This window comes from Saimiri boliviensis, chromosome 2, assembly GCF_048565385.1.
Source record: "Saimiri boliviensis isolate mSaiBol1 chromosome 2, mSaiBol1.pri, whole genome shotgun sequence".
Taxonomy (NCBI): domain Eukaryota; kingdom Metazoa; phylum Chordata; class Mammalia; order Primates; family Cebidae; genus Saimiri; species Saimiri boliviensis.
In genome coordinates this window covers 53,894,612-53,910,693 of record NC_133450.1, presented here as the reverse complement: position 1 = coordinate 53,910,693, position 16,082 = coordinate 53,894,612, and the positions used below count along the sequence as shown (strand labels likewise).

At 39.0% G+C, this 16,082-nt stretch overlaps 1 protein-coding gene across 4 annotated transcripts in view; it reads left to right on the top strand.

Moving 5' to 3' along the window:
- STRN3 (striatin 3) overlaps positions 1-16,082 on the top strand; it is a 129,352-nt gene that overhangs the window by 61,988 nt on the left and 51,282 nt on the right. For all 4 annotated transcript variants that reach the window (XM_010334969.3, XM_003924228.4, XM_003924227.4 and 1 more), the window contains exons 2-5: positions 163-266; positions 703-776; positions 4,911-4,992; positions 9,587-9,760. In XM_010334969.3, the coding sequence (XP_010333271.1) occupies positions 163-266; positions 703-776; positions 4,911-4,992; positions 9,587-9,760 (434 nt within the window). The remainder of the gene's footprint in view (positions 1-162; positions 267-702; positions 777-4,910; positions 4,993-9,586; positions 9,761-16,082) is intronic.

Sequence of the window (16,082 nt, the reverse complement as noted above, 5' to 3'; positions counted from 1 at the left end):
GATGGCAGGTGTGAGCCATTGCGTGGCCCATTTTTATGAATTTAAAATCTTGATATGAGTAAAATGCAAAAGTTTGCATTTATTGTTTTCTATTTTTCAGTTTCCTATAAGGGCTAGTTAAGGGAAAATATAAATAAATGCATATTTTTTTTGTTTTTTTAGGCCCGGATTGCATTTCTACAAGGAGAAAGAAAAGGTCAGGAGAACTTGAAGAAGGACTTAGTAAGAAGAATAAAGATGTTAGAGTATGCATTAAAACAAGAAAGGTATGTGTGTCTCATTTTTATATGAATAAAGTAGAACAATAGTATGCTCATGTATACAATTGTACTATGTATTTGGCACCTTTTTTTGAAAGGCACAAAGCCCTGCCCAAATACATGATGATACCTTGATTTGATTCATACTTGGGAAAGAAAGGCAAGAGATTAAAATAATTCAATAGAAATATGTTTGATTATTGAATCTAAATTTTGGAACATTAAAAAAAGGGCAAAGAATAATTGATCTTTTTTTAACTTTTGGGTATGTGTTACTTGGGAAATTTACGCTTTTTTTCTTCTACAGCAATATATTCTGTGTTCTTTGCAAATAAAGTTTAAAGAAACAGACATTCGTATTGTTTTGTTATTGGAGTAATATATAGCAAGAATGACCAAAGGAAAAAGTTACTCTTTTACTAATGTGTGATCAAATTTTCAGGGCAAAATATCACAAATTAAAATACGGCACAGAACTGAACCAAGGTGACTTGAAAATGCCAACCTTTGAGTCAGGTAAACTTGATTCTTCTGTTACTTTTTTTTTTTTTTAATTCATTTTTTATGTAACAGACATGTTCTCTTTATCTACAGTTTGGTTTGATAATATTAGTTAGAGAACGACCATTGTAAACTGTCTAGAGTTTGGGGGAAAAATATATCAAAGTAAGTAGTTTCATGTACATCTCAATCCTGAGGTGACTTGTCTCATTATCCTTGAGTTCAAACCTATGTAAAACTAGTTGCATTTATGGTAGTAATTTGAGCTGAAAGGTAATGAAAAGTTAGGTATTATAGTGAATTTTAAAAATTTGGTTAATTGTTTTTTAGTTCAATATTAAGTACATAGAACTTGGCAGAAACACACAACATGCGTACGATTTGCAGTTGATTTATTTTTTAGTCTTCAACATTTTCAGTCTTAGCAGCGGAACTGTTTCTTATAGCTTCCATTTGTTGTAATTTATATAAATTAAGAGACCAAGATGAGAGTGCTGTAGGTTTTCTTTGACCTGGCTTTTCATTGGTTATGAAGGTTTATTCTGATGCCAAGAAACAATATGTTAGAATCGCCTCGTTGGAAAAAGCAAAAATCAGGAACAGAAACGTGGAAGGGCTTTATGTTTTGAGCCATAATTATTATAGTGGTCTCTTTGCAGTTAGAGGGAGTAGAGTGACTTCACCAGAAAATTGGTGAATTCAGAGCTTTTTTGGGGACTCATTTTATTTCCATTATGGCTAGAATATTCAGAAAATAAGCAGGGCACTTCTAGAACTGTAGGGCTTCTGTGTAAAGGAAGGAGGCTAGTTAAAGCCACATTGTACCTACAGTAGAGGCTAAGCAGAGTCAGAATTGGCTAGATGGTCCCAGTGTAACAGTTTGTATAAAGCAAGATAAATCTTTTTTGCTCACAACTGAAATTGTGGCAAAACAAGTCTGCTGTTTTTATCTATATAAACCTAAATATTAAAAATTCCTCAAGTTGAGGAAGAAAATAATATCCAGGTGTTTTCTTTACAAGACACACAATAACAGCAAAGTAAAATGTTTTCAGGATGTTTAGTGGAAAACCAAACAAAGGGATGGGCAAAAATACATCATGTGAACAACGTATTATAGAATCATTTACATCAGAGTATATGTGGAGACAATACTAAATGAAGCAGTGTTGCCTTTTGTATATCCCCAAAGAAATCAATATAAGAAAGAAAATGTACAAAATACTGATTTGACCAAAGTAGAATATACATGTTTATACCCTTCTCTTAGTAAAACAAATAGATATAGCCTAAAGCTAACCTTATAAAGGGGTTATATTCAAATATTTAAAAGAGCTTCCTCTCTTCTACATTTAGAAGACAAGCAGAAAAATGGGCAAAAGACTTAAAAAGACACTCCATAGAAGAGAATATATGTAAATGGCCAATAAATATATGAAATGTTGCTTGATTTTTATTAGTTTTTAAGAAAATACAACTTAAAACTACGATGGAGTACCATTAGACACTGACCAGAGTGGCTAAAATGCTAAAGAGGCAATATCAGTTGTTTAGGATGTGTCGTAACCAGAAATAGTAGACATCAGTGTTAGGATTATAAATTGATAATGCTGCTCTGAAAGTGACTTGACACTATGACTAAAGAGGATACTAAAGGATCCTCAAAGGATATAACGTACATACCCTAGGCTGGGTGCGATGGCTCACTCCCGTAATCCCAGCATGTAATTCCAGCATTTGAGGAGGCCGAGGCATTCGATCACTTGAGCCCAGGAGTTCAAGACCAGCCTGGACAACATGGAAAAACCTCATCTCTACAAAAAATACAAAAATTTCTCAGCGTTTGTGTTGCACCCCTGTAGTCCCAGCTATTTAGGGGGCTGAAGTAGGAGGATTGCTTGAGCCTAGGACATCAAGGCTGCAGTAAGCTGTGTTCACACCACTCCTCTTGGGTGACAAAGTGAGATCCTGTCTCAAAAAATACTTATGTACATACCCTATGATCCAGTAACTCCACTATTCAAAAAGCATATATATGTTCATCATGAAACTTGTATAAGAATGTTCATAGCACCATTATTTACAGTGAAAATCTGGAAACAACTAGAGCAGTCTTCAGAATTAGATTAAATGGATAAGTACATTGTGATATATTAGCAAATGGAGTGCTGTTTAGCAGCAAAAGTGAGCGAACTAAAAACTAAATGCAACAACATGGTTTAATGACAAAATTGAAAAATGATAGAAATTATATTTTAAAATCTAGATACTTTTAGAAATTAAGATACTGTTCATACCCTTTTTGGAGTGGCTAATGACTAGAGGGCACAAGGAAGGCTTTGGGGATGCTGATAATGTTTTGTTTCTTCATCTAGGTACTGGTTACATGGGTGTGTTCAAAAATTCCTTGAGCTATACACTTGATGTACTTCAAGAATATCCTTAGCAACATTATTTATGATAGAAAATGGAAACTAATTTCAACATTAGGGGATTGGTTAAATAGGTATATTTTTTCTATAGAATATTATGTAATCATTTTTAATGCTAATCTATATTGCCATACAGAAAATGTTCAAGGTAACTTTAGTGTCAGAAGCAGATTATAATGCGGTGTATACTTTGGGACATTTAAAAAAAAAGGGTGGGATTATATTAGTCATGTGTATTTTCAGGTAGAAAATAGGGAATGATAAACACTAAAGTACTACCAGTTGTTAACTCTTGGTAATAGGGTTTGGGGCAGTTGTATTTCTTATTTTTTAAAATATTTTTTTCTCCAGTGATTATGTGTTGTATGTAACTTTAAAATGTTATAAATAGAAAAATCAGGGTGACTGTTAGAATGAAATAATTATTTCTGGGAATCAAAGAAATGCTTGTGTTTGGGATAGAATAATAAGTGGTTTTTCTTTTGTTTTGAGACAGAGTCTCATTCTTTTGCCCAGGCTAGAGTGCCAGAGGATTGCTCGAGCTTGGGGGCAGATCTTGGGTCACTGCAATCTTTGCTTCCCAGGCTCAAGCAATCCTCCTCCCTCAGCCTCTCAAGTAGCTGGGACTACAGGCATGTGCCACCATGCCTAGCTAAGTTTTGCATTTTTTGTAGAGATGAGGTTTTCCAGGCTGGTCTTGAACTACTGGGCTAAAGTGACCCAGCTGCCTTGGCCTCCCAAAGTGCTGGGATTGCAGACCTTAGCCACTGTTCCCAGCCAGAAGGTATTACTAATTGGATTGTTAGGGTTAGAGAAATAATAGCTGTAGAGGATTTGAATTACTACCAGCAAGTACTAAGTGACTTCGAGGAGTCTAGGAGCCTCACAGAGTCCTCAACATTCAGTGTGAGGGTTGATCTTTGATGCCCCTCTCTTCTTCACTCTGTCTTTATTTTAATAATGGAAATTTATGAGTTTATGGGGAAATATTTCTGTGATATAAACGTCAGTAGATAGTTTTAACTTTTGTTCTAGAGATGCTTGTTGAGCTTTTTAATTTCAAAGGCAATCAACTCAGCAGAATTCTAGTAATTAAAAAAAAAAATTAATTTGCCGGGCACGGTGGCTCATGCCCTATAATGCTAGCACTTACTAGGCAGCTCAGGAGAGTGGATCACTTTAGCCTAGGAGTTTGAGACTATTTTGGGCAACATGGCAAAACCTTATCTCTTCAAAATAAAAAAAATTAACTGGGCATGGTGGTATGCGTCTGTGGTCCCAACTACTTGAGAGGCTTAGGTGGGATCTCTAGAGCCCAGGGAAGTAGAGACTGCAGTGAACCGAGATGTTGCCACTCCAGCCTGGGTGACAGAGTGAGATCCTGTCTCAAAAAAAAAAAGGAAAAAACAAAATCAGTTCTAATAATATTTTATCTCCTGGGTTTTTGACTTTTGAATCTTTGATACTAACAAAGTACGCCTTAAAACAGGGTTTTCCCTGTTTCAAAATGGGGAACATAGTACTTAAGTCATTGGGTTATTGGGACACATTTAAAATGAGTGACCCACAGTTAATACTTAGTAAAAGTTAATTTTATCCTGTCCTTTATAAAATATTTAAGTATTTTTTGGGGGAATTGATCCCTAAGAAAACTTTGGCAATATTTTCAGAAGTTGAAATAATGTATGTAAAACTTTTTTTTTTTCTTACTCTTTAGAAGAAACCAAAGACACAGAGGCTCCCACAGCACCTCAGAATAGCCAGTTAACGTGGAAGCAAGGCAGACAGCTTTTAAGACAGTGAGTATTTATTTATTTTCGGCTTTAAGGATCTAGGTATGAAAGTTCTTTTATTGAATCAATTTGCAAGTAAAAAATTGTATTAGGACAATGTGTATGTGTTTTATGTTGCGGCTTTTTTGCTGTGTAGATGCTTGGATCTTTGTAAAAGTTTGTTTCCTCTGAGTTTCAGGATGATGATGTCTTCTTGCTTGCAGGATAGAATGTCTAAAAGACTGGATGACTTGAACAGAACAAAAACAATACAGAATTCATACTTCCTAGACCCCTCCATTACTATCAGTGCAGAATTCACACAATTCAGTGTGCGTGTGACTGGTCTAGAGAATGAAGAATTCATCTGAAACTTTTCAGAAGTGGATTGCCAAATCCTCCTTTTACTTGAATTTTTTAGGAGCCTTTTTGATTTTTTGAATTACTTGTTGTATTGGAAGTATTTCTCTGGTAAATCTTTTTTTTTTTTTTTTTGGTCTTTCATCTGTTATTTTCCTTATATTTTGAAAATTTTGGAATTTGTATCCTACTGATATCCTGGGTGATTTTCAGTTATTCAGTGTTTTCCACTGTAGGTATCTTTACCTTCACCCTTGATCTTGTATAACTATCTTTAGAATATTCCATGGTCTGGACCAGGCTTCCCCAAACTTTTTACACAGGGGGCCAGTTCACTGTCTCTCACACCATTGGAGGGCCGCCACATACTGTGCTCCTCTCACTGACCACCAATGAAAGAGGTGCCCCTTCCTGAAGTGCAGCGGGGCGGGGGGGGCAGATAAATGGCCTCAGGGGGCCGCAGTTTGGGGACATCTGGTCTGGAAAGTCACCATGCATTTCACCTCTGACCCCTGTGTTATTTGCCCTCTGACTTTACCATGATCTTTAGATCCTTGACTATATCATTTTTCTCTTAGCTCTTCTACCTATGGTTGCATTTATTTTATTTCTGTTTCCCTAGCTCCAGCTTAGACTCCATAACTGATCACCCTTATCTAGTACCCTTAATTTTCTTGCTACCTGCTGCTTACCACTTCCTCACCAGTCATTTTACTGAATTTACCTGCAAAACTTGAGCTCTAGTTCATTCTGTCTACTGCTTCTCTTTCTAGTTAACTCTTGTATAAAAACTACAAAATCATGTGAATGCTGTTATATATTCATGGTTTCCTGTCCAAACATTGCAGAGAGCCCTTTTCCATAACCCTTGGCCACCCACCCTCTGCTTCCATTGTCGTCAGTGGATATTCTAAACTTTTATTACATCTCAGCCCATTCTCCCTTATTTCATTAGAGCACTTCAGGCTCTGCTTCACTGAAAATATGAAGGCTGTCAGTTGAGAACTCCCTTAACACTTTGCTTTCCTTTCTGTAAATGTATTTTTAAATTTTTATTTATTTATTTATTTGATGGAGTCTCACTCTGTTGCCCAGGCTGGAGTGCAGTGGCTTGATCTCGGCTCACTGCAGCCTCCACCTCCCGGTTCAGTCAGTTCTTCTCCCTTAGCCTCCCGAGTAGCTGGACTACAGGTATGTGCTGCCATGCTGAGCTAATTTTTGTAGTTTTAGTAGAGACAGGGTTTCACCATGTTGGCCAGGATGGTTTTGATCTCCTGACCTCATGATCCATCCGCCTTGGCCTCCCAGAGTGCTGGGATTCTAGGCATGAGCCACTGTGCCCGGCCTCTGTAAATTCTTATCTTTTACCTTAGTTTCTTATGTTCCATTCAAAAAGGTATTTATCAATCCAGGCTCTCATTATAAGTGACTAAAATTTGAAGAAAAGAATAGATTATTGATTGGAAGGATGCAGGATAACCCGGAGAATTAAAGGAAATGGTGAAATAGTGAACAACCAAGTGAAGAGCTAGGGTAACTTGGAGGCTGTCTCAGACTAGAAACTCTTAAGGACATTCTTATTTGATTTTCTACCCCTCTCTGTCTCAGGTTTCTTCTTTTCTGCTGAGAACCACTTTTTTCCATATGTCAGAGAACACTCTGTCTTAGAACAATTTATTTATTTATTTATTTATTTTGAGACAGAGTTTCACTCTTGTTACCCAGGCTGGAGTGCAATGGCACAATCTCGGCTCACCGCAACCTCCGCCTCCTGGGTTCAGGCAATTCTTCTGCCTCAGCCTCCCGAGTAGCTGGGATTACAGGCACGTGCCACCATGCCCAGCTAATTTTTTGTATTTTTAGTAGAGACAGGGTTTCACCATGTTGACCAGATGGTCTCGATCTCTTGACCTCGTGATCCACCCGCCTCGGCCTCCCAAAGTGCTGGGATTACAGGCTTGAGCCACCGCGCCCGACCTAGAACAATTTCTGAAAAGGATAAGTGTTGTCCTGACTAATCAAATGATTGCCCATGAGTCAGTCCTTTTTACCTGAGTTGTATGAGATGTTGGCAGTTCATTCAGACCAGATGGTTAGAGTACAGTAGGAGCTGTTCTCTCCAAGGGAGAACTACATTTTTTAGAAGAGTGAGGACAGTTGTAGAGAAATCAGTTGGACAGTATTTCTCTCATAAATGCTTAATCTCATTGCCTGGATTTACAGTTTAGTCCAGGCGTCCCCAAAGTAGGGCCCGCGGGCCGCATGCGGCCCCCTGAGGCCATTTATTTGGCCCCCCTGCCACACTTCAGGAAGGGGCACCTCTTTCATTGGTGGTCAGTGAGAGGAGCACAGTATGTGGCAGCCCTCCAACGGTCTGAGAGACAGTGAACTGGCCCCCTGTGTAAAAAGTTTGGGGATGCCTGGTTTAGTCTCTTGACACCATTATCTTTCTCTGTGACTTTATAGCCAAACTTGTTAAGAGTAGTTTAGCCCCATAGTCTTCATTCTTGTTCGTCAGCTGTTTTCCATTTTGACGTTCCTCTGAAGCAGCTATCACAAACAGATTCAAGAGACCTTCTTTGTTATAATTGATATCTTGGAAAAATTTGACATTATCTATTCCTTTTTGAAACTTTTAGTTTTGCTTCCATGACAGCACTCTCTGCTATCATTTTTTTTCCCTCTAATTTCTCAAGTATTTTCATTTTCCTTTGAGTTTTTCTTATGATTCTAGTCCTTTGGGTGTTTGTATACCCAGATTTTCTCTTTTTATTTATGCTTATTTTGTGAGTGACTTCATTTAAATCCATGACTTCAAATAGTACCAAAGATTAATGACCCAAATCTGTATACCCAAGCCAGTCTCTTCTTAGCTTTCGATTTGTATCATCTATGTGCCTAATAAACATTGCCACTTGTGTTTTGTTTTTTTTTTTTTTATAGACACTACGTGGTTGTCTGATAGGTACTCTGTAAACTGGATTCTGACTCTATATTTTAATTTCTTTGAATGTACCCGTCATCCAGCTGTCCAAGCTAGAAACCTGAAAATTGTCCCAAAGTTCTTGTTTTTTCATTCTACTTCCACATATCTTTCTTATTTTTCTCACATTTATTCTCCTCCATATTTACTTCTTGCTGTGTTAGTGTTCTTATCTCGTTTTTTTTTCCTGTTTATCATTCACCTAAAAATCTTTTGTTCTTCTGCCAGCAGAATTTAAGGCTTCTTTTAAGCATCCTTCATTAGCCTCTTAAATACTTTAATTTGTCACAGAGCCATTCACGGCTCATTATCGTAATCTAGTCCCTTTCTTCTTTTCCAGTCTTGTCTTAGATCCTAGGTTAAGTTCCTTGGTTTAAATATAGTAAAACATTGAAAACCACAGTACTAAAGGAATGCTGTATGGGATCTTAGATCCTAGAAAGAGAATTAGTGTATTCCATCAATCTGTAGTTAACAACACCAAGTTTAAACTTAGTATGTCTTTGTGCTAAGATTCAGTTCTCCTCTTTCTTTACCACTCCTTGGAAATTAAAAAAATGTGTGTCTAGTGTGTGGCTGTGTGTAAATTTAAAAATGTGTATGTGTGGAAATTTTAAAAAATGGCCAGGCTTGGTGTCTCACACCTGTAATCCCATCATTTGGGAGGCCAAGGCAGGTGGATCACGATGTCAGGAGTTTGAGACCAGCCTGACCAATATGGTGATACCCTGTCTCTACTAAAAACACAAAAATTAGCCGAGTGTGATGGCACGTGCCTGTAGTCCCAGCTACTTAGGAGGTTGAGGCAGAAGAATTGCTTGAACCCGGAAAGCGGAGGTTGCAGTGAGCCGAGATCATGCCACTGTACTCCAGCCTGGGTGACAGAGCAAGACTCCATCTCCAAAAAAAAAAAAAAGTGGTTGTGAGTGTATGGAAATTTAAAAACGTGTGTGTGTGTGTGTGTGTGTGTGTGTGTGTGTGTGTGTGTGTGTGTGTAAGTAATCCTAAAAGCGTTTCAAGGCACTAGGGCTTCTTGGGTTTTTAGATAATTGTCTCTTAATCAGTGTTAACCATACTCATGCTTTTTAATTTAAATTTGGGGTTGTAATTGGCATAATGCTGTTAGAAATGGAACTAGTCTGTAGAGAAGAAAGAAACTGAGACAAAGGAAGAGTATATTTTATAGGATTATGGGTTTTTGTAAAATTCCTTTGATATGATTTTGAGTCTGGCACTTGTTAACAGTATGTGGATTTTAATATTTATTTTCTCTTACAGGTATCTTCAGGAAGTAGGTTATACAGATACAATATTAGATGTACGGTCTCAGCGGGTAAGGTCATTACTTGGACTATCTAATTCAGAACCAAATGGATCAGTAGAAACAAAGAATTTAGAACAGATCCTAAATGGAGGTGAATCTCCTAAGCAAAAAGGTCAAGAAATAAAAAGGTATGTTTTATCCTTAACATAGTTTATGTAATGCATATTATGGAAATTATTACTATTAATCTCTTTAGCTTCTTGTTACTGCTATTTAAAAAAATTTTTTTTGAGGCAGAATCTTACTTTTGTTTCCCAGGCATGAGTGCAATGGTGCAATCTTGGCTTAACTGCACCCTCTGCCTCCCAGGCTCAGGTGATTCTCCTGCCTCAGCTTCTCAAGTAGCTGGGATTACAGGCATCCACCACCATGCCTGGCTGATTTTTGTGTTTTTAGCTGAGATGGTTTCACCACATTGGCCAGGCTGGTCTTGAACTCCTGACCTCAGGTGATCCACCTGCCTTGGACTCCCAGTGAGCTATCACTCCCAGCTACTATTTTTTTTTTTTTGAGACGGAGTTTCGCTTTTGTTACCCAGGCTGGAGTGCAATGGCGCGATCTCGGCTCACCGCAACCTCCGCCTCCTGGGTTCAAGCAATTCTCCTTTCTCTCCTCCCGAGTAGCTGGGACTACAAGCGTGCACCACCATGCCCAGGTAATTTTTTTTAGTATTTTTAGTAGAGACGGGGTTTCACCATGTTGACCAGAATGGTCTTGATCTCTTGATCTCATGATCCACCCGCCTCGGCCTCCCAAAGTGCTGGGATTACAGGCGTGAACCACCGCACCCAGCCACTCCCAGCTACTATTAACAATTTTTAAAGATTGAGTTCAGAGTTAAAGACCTAGCCACCTTCCACCCCTCTCCATGGTACTATGGGCAAATAAATTTTCTATTTAGTGGCTTTTAAAATTTATCTATGTTAAGTTGATTTTTATTTGTCTGTTTTTTGAGTCAGGGTCTGGCTTCATTGCCCAGGCTAGAGTACGCTGATATGGTATTGGCTCACTGCAACCTCTGCCTCCCATGCTCGAGTGATCCTCACCACTCAGCCTCCTGAGTTGTTCAGATTCCAGGCATGCACCACCATATATTTTTTAGAGATGGGTTCTTGCTCTGTTACCCAGGCTGGTCTCAAACTCCTGGCTTTATGCAATCTACCTGCCTCAGCCTTCAAAACTGCTGCAATTACGGGCATGAGCCATTGCACCCAACCTGTTAAGTTTTGATAACAAGAGAACAGCTGTAATTCTGAAATAGGTGCAGAATCAGATTTGAGGCTGATTTTATGTAGTTCAGAGCTATTTTAACATCCTTATTTTTAAATTTTTGCTGGAGTATTTTCAACAAATTATAATGCTACTTTGTCACTAGAATTAGCAGTGGTTATTTAGACACCAATGTGAAAGAAACGAGGCTTTGCACTGTGTTTGGATTTAGGAAGCTACCAGATAAAAACATTTATTGAGTTATAATTAACATATCGTAAAATTTACCCATTAAAAGAATATGATTTAGTAGTTTTTAGAATACTTACAGAGTTGTTCAGCTATCACTACAATCTAAGTTAAGAACATTTTCACCACCGCTAAAAGAAACCCCATACCCATTAGGTGGCCACTCTCCATTTTACCCCATCTCCCAACCCTGGGATACCACTAATCTACTTTCTGTCTCTGTAGATTTGTGTATTCTAGATATTTCATATAAGCAGTCTTTTGTGAGTGGCTTCTTTCATTTAGCATATTTTCAAGGTTTATCCATGTTATACCATGCATCAGTACTTCGTTCCTTTTTATTTCCAAATAATATTCCATTTTGGATATATTACATTTGGTTTATGTGTTCCTTTTTTATTTTATTATTGTTCTTATTTTTGAGACAGAGTCTCACCCAGTTAGTTGTCCAGGCTGGAGTGCAGTGGCGTGATCATAGCTCACTGAAGCCTCAACCTCCCTGTGCTCAGGTGATCCTCCCACCTCAGCTTCCTGAATAGCTGGGACCACAAGTTCACAGCACCATACTTGGCCAGTTTTTGTATTTTTGCCAAGATGGGGTTTTGCCATGTTGCCCAGGCTTGTCTGAAACTCTTGGGCTCAAGCAGTCTGCCGTCATTGGCCTTCCAAAGTGCTGGGATTATAGGCATCAGCCATCATACTGGGCCTTTGTTATGTGTTTCTTCTACAGGTGATGGGTATGGGGTTGGTTCCAAGTTTTGGACTAATGAAGAAGATTGAGGACCTGCCAAACTCTTTTCCAAGGTGGTTGCACTATTTTACCTTCCCACCAGCAGTACTATAAGAATTCTAATTTCTCCACATTTCATCATCATTTGTTATTGTCTGTCTAACAGATATGCTTTGATTAATACAGACTTGATAAATACAAGGAGTTAAGCATTTTTACCATGAGATGTTACCCTGAGTAACATAGGTTAGAAAGACAAAAGAAAATGGGAAAAAACATAGTTGAGTTCATTGAGGTTGTTTAGAGCTTAAGAAATAAATGATATGGGCTGGGTGTGGGGGCTCACACCTGTAATCCCAGCACTTTGGGAGACTGAGGAGAGCAGATTGCCTGAGCTCCAGGGTTTGAGACCAGCCTGGACAACACAGTGAAATCTACTCTCTACTAAAATACAAAATATTATCTGGGCGTGACAGCATGCGCCTGTAGTCCCAGCTACTTGGGATGCTGAAGCAGGAGAATTACTTGTACCTGGGAGGCAGAAGTTGCAGTGAGCCAAGATCATACCACTTCATTCCAGCCTGGGCCACAGAGCAAGACTCTGTCTCAAAAGAAAAAAAAGAAGAAATAATATGTATAGTTTATAAAGATTATTTCACATCCTGGATATATTTTATGATGTTGTATAGTGTCTAAAATACATTCCTGTCAGCTGGGCATCTGTTCCTATAGATGGCTCACATCTGTAATCCCAGCACTTCGGGAGGCTGAGGGGAGTGGATCATTTGAGGTCAGGAGTTTGAGACAAGCCTGTTCACCAGCATGGTAAAACCCCATCTCTACTAAAATTTAAAAAATTAGCCAGGCACACGATTGTAATCCCAGCTACTTGGGAGGCTGAGGTGGGAGCATCAGTTGAACCCAGGAGGCAGAGGTTGTAGTGAACCAGATTGTGCCACCACACTCTGGCCTAGGTGACAGAGCAAGACTCCATCACACACACACACACACACACACACACACACACACACACACACACACAAATGGACAGACAGACAGACACACATACACACAGAGATACATATATGTATATGTATATGTATTTTTTTCTTTAAGGTTTATAGTTTTTTATTTTTATTTATTAATTTTTTTTTTTTTTTTTTTTTTTTGAGACTTGAGTTTTGCTTTTGTTACCCAGGCTGGAGTGCAATGGCACGATCTCGGCTCACCGCAACCTCCGCCTCCTGGGTTCAGGCAATTCTCCTGCCTCAGCCTCCTGAGTAGCTGGGATTACAGGCACGCGTCACCATGCCCAGCTAATTTTTTGTATTTTTAGTAGAGACGGGGTTTCACCATGTTGACCAGGATGGTCTCGATCTCTTGACCTTGTGATCCACCCGCCTCGGCCTCCCAAAGTGCTGGGATTACAGGCTTGAGCCACCGCGCTTGGCCTATTTATTAATTTTTAAAGATGGGGTTTCACCATGTTGGTCAGGCTGGTCTTGAACTCCAGACCTCAGGTGATCTGCCCACCTTGGCCTCCAAAGTGCTTGGATTACAGGCGTGAGCCACGGTGCCCAGCCATGCTTAAGGTTTATAGCTAACGTAAGTCTTTGATTTAGAATTTTTCCTTCTGAGAAATGAGCTCTTTAATAGTCACTTTGACATCAAATAGAGCCCTTGTTTTCTATAATGTGATTTCAGGAAGCATAGAGTGTTTTGTAGCGTAAGAGAAAAAGCAGAAACATTATGAAGTATTTTTAGCCAAACTGGTCACTGGGTATAATTTTAGTTCATAGGATTTGTAAATATGTTAACAGCAATACAAATTTGCCATACCACATCTGACTCTGAATCTGAATCAAAGATCCTTTTTTGTGTTTTGTTTTGTTTTGTTTTTTGAGACGGAGTCTTGCTCTGTCACCTGGGCTGGAGTGCAGTGGTGCGATGTCGGCTCACTGCAACCTCCACCTCCCGGGTTCACACAATTTTCCTGCCTCAGCCTCCCGAGTAACTGGTATTACAAGCACAGACCACCATGTCCAGCTGATTTTGTGTATTTTTAGTAGAGACGGGGTTTCACTATATTAGCCAGACTGGTCTCGAACTCCTGACCTTGTGATGCGCACACCTTGGCCTCTCAAAGTGCTGGATTACAGGCGTGAGCCACCATGCCCGGCTTATCCTTTTGTTTTTTTCCCTCATTCTTTGCATCGTCTTACAAAGATTCTCAGTAAACTATATATTCTCCTTGTAAAGCTTCTTAAGACCTTGATAGTTTTTTGGAGAGTGTGTGTGTGCATGTATGTTAAACACATAACATGAGATCTGCCCTCTTAAAGTGTGCAGTATTGTTAAGAGAAGCACAATGTTGTACAGCAGCTCTCTGGAACTTTTTCTTCTGGTATGTCTGGAAATGGTAACTTTTGAACAACAGCTCCCATTTCCTCCTCCCTCTGGCCCCTGGCAACCACTATTCATAATTGGACTCATGTAGTATTTGTCTTTCTGTGATTGGCCTGTTTTACTTAGTATAATGTCCTTGGGGTTCATTCATGTTGTCACATATGACAGGATCTTTTTCTTTTCATAACTGAACAATATTCCAGTGTATGCATATACTACATTTTGTATAAACATTAGGCAATATGCCTAATGGTTTATTTCTTTACCTGTTGATGGACATTTAGGTAATAGTTTGTTTATTTGTTTAGTGTTGTTTTGAATGATGTCTTGCCTTGTTGCCCAGGCTGGAGTCCAGTGGCACAGTCACAGCTCACTGCAGCCATAACTTCCTAGGCTCAAGCAGTTATCCCACTTCAGCCTAGCTAATTTTTGTAAGTTTTTGTAGAGATAGGACCTCGTTATATTCTCCATGCTGGTCTTGAACTCCTGGACTCAAGTAATCCTCCTTCCACAGCCTCCTAGAGAGCAAGGGTTACAGGCATGAGCCACTGTGCCTGGCTGGAAATAGTTGTTTTAATCAAGGCTTTCTTCTTAATTAGTAGACTTACATTTTCTGATTCTGCCCTAATGTAGGCGTGTTATGGTTGAGCCATTATTAGGGCCATTTGAAAACTCCTAGGAATAAGAATATGTGTAACATGTGGATCAATATTTCAGCAAAATGATGTGTACTACATTCTTATTTATAATAGAAAAAAATTACAAGCAATCTTAATGTTCAAAAGTAGAGGATGTAATTTTAGATTTCAGATCCCAAATTTTAGATTCGTATTTTAGAGGCATTATGCCTAATAGTTAATATGAATTCTGAAGACAGACTGGATTTGAATCCTAGGTTAACCACTAGTTACTAGCCATCACTTAGGGCAGGGAATGTTACTTTTATTACTTGTAAAATGAGGATCTTAGGATTGATATGAAGAAGGACTGCATTAATATAAAGCATTTAGAACAGTAACTGGCACACAATAGGTGTTACATAATTGTTAGCTATTAGGAAATACTGTGTATCTACTTGAAATGTGATCCCCCACCAAGACTAGTGTTTATTAGATGCTACTGAGTGGCATTATTGTATTTCTTGATTTATGGTAGGGGATGTTGTGGTTGCATAGTGCATCATATCACAAAGCATCTACTTTATGAGGATTTATTGGGAAAGTTCTCTTAGACCTTTTCATTTATTTATTTATTCTCTTAGATCTTACAACTGGGAAAAGTTGTGATGCTTCTTAATAATTGGTCTTGGCCGGGCGCGGTGGCTCAAGCCTGTAATCCCAGCACTTTGGGAGGCCGAGGCGGGTGGATCACGAGGTCAAGAGATCGAGACCATCCTGGTCAACACGGTGAAACCCCGTCTCTACTAAAAACACAAAAAATTAGCTGGGCATGGTGGCGCGTGCCTATAATCCCAGCTACTCAGGAGGCTGAGGCAGGAGAATTGCCTGAACTCAGGAGGCGGAGGTTGCGGTGAGCCGAGATCATGCCATTGCAATCCAGCCTGGGTAACAAGAGCGAAACTCCGTCTCAAAAAAAAAAAAAAAAAAATTGGTCTTACTTACCTTTGAACCTCCAGTTGTTGCTCCCCGCCCACCCCCTTTTTTTAACTGTTGGGAATCTCAGGGCCAAATTTGTGGACCTCTTCTAGAAAATGCATTGATACATTTAGTCTTTTACTTAGCAGCCTTACCCTTGGCTTCCTTTTATTTTCCCTTTCATCTGGATATATTCACTTTCAAGATTCTGTTTGTCTTTTTAGAATGAGAGATGGTAGAAAATAAGCAATTAGCAAAGAG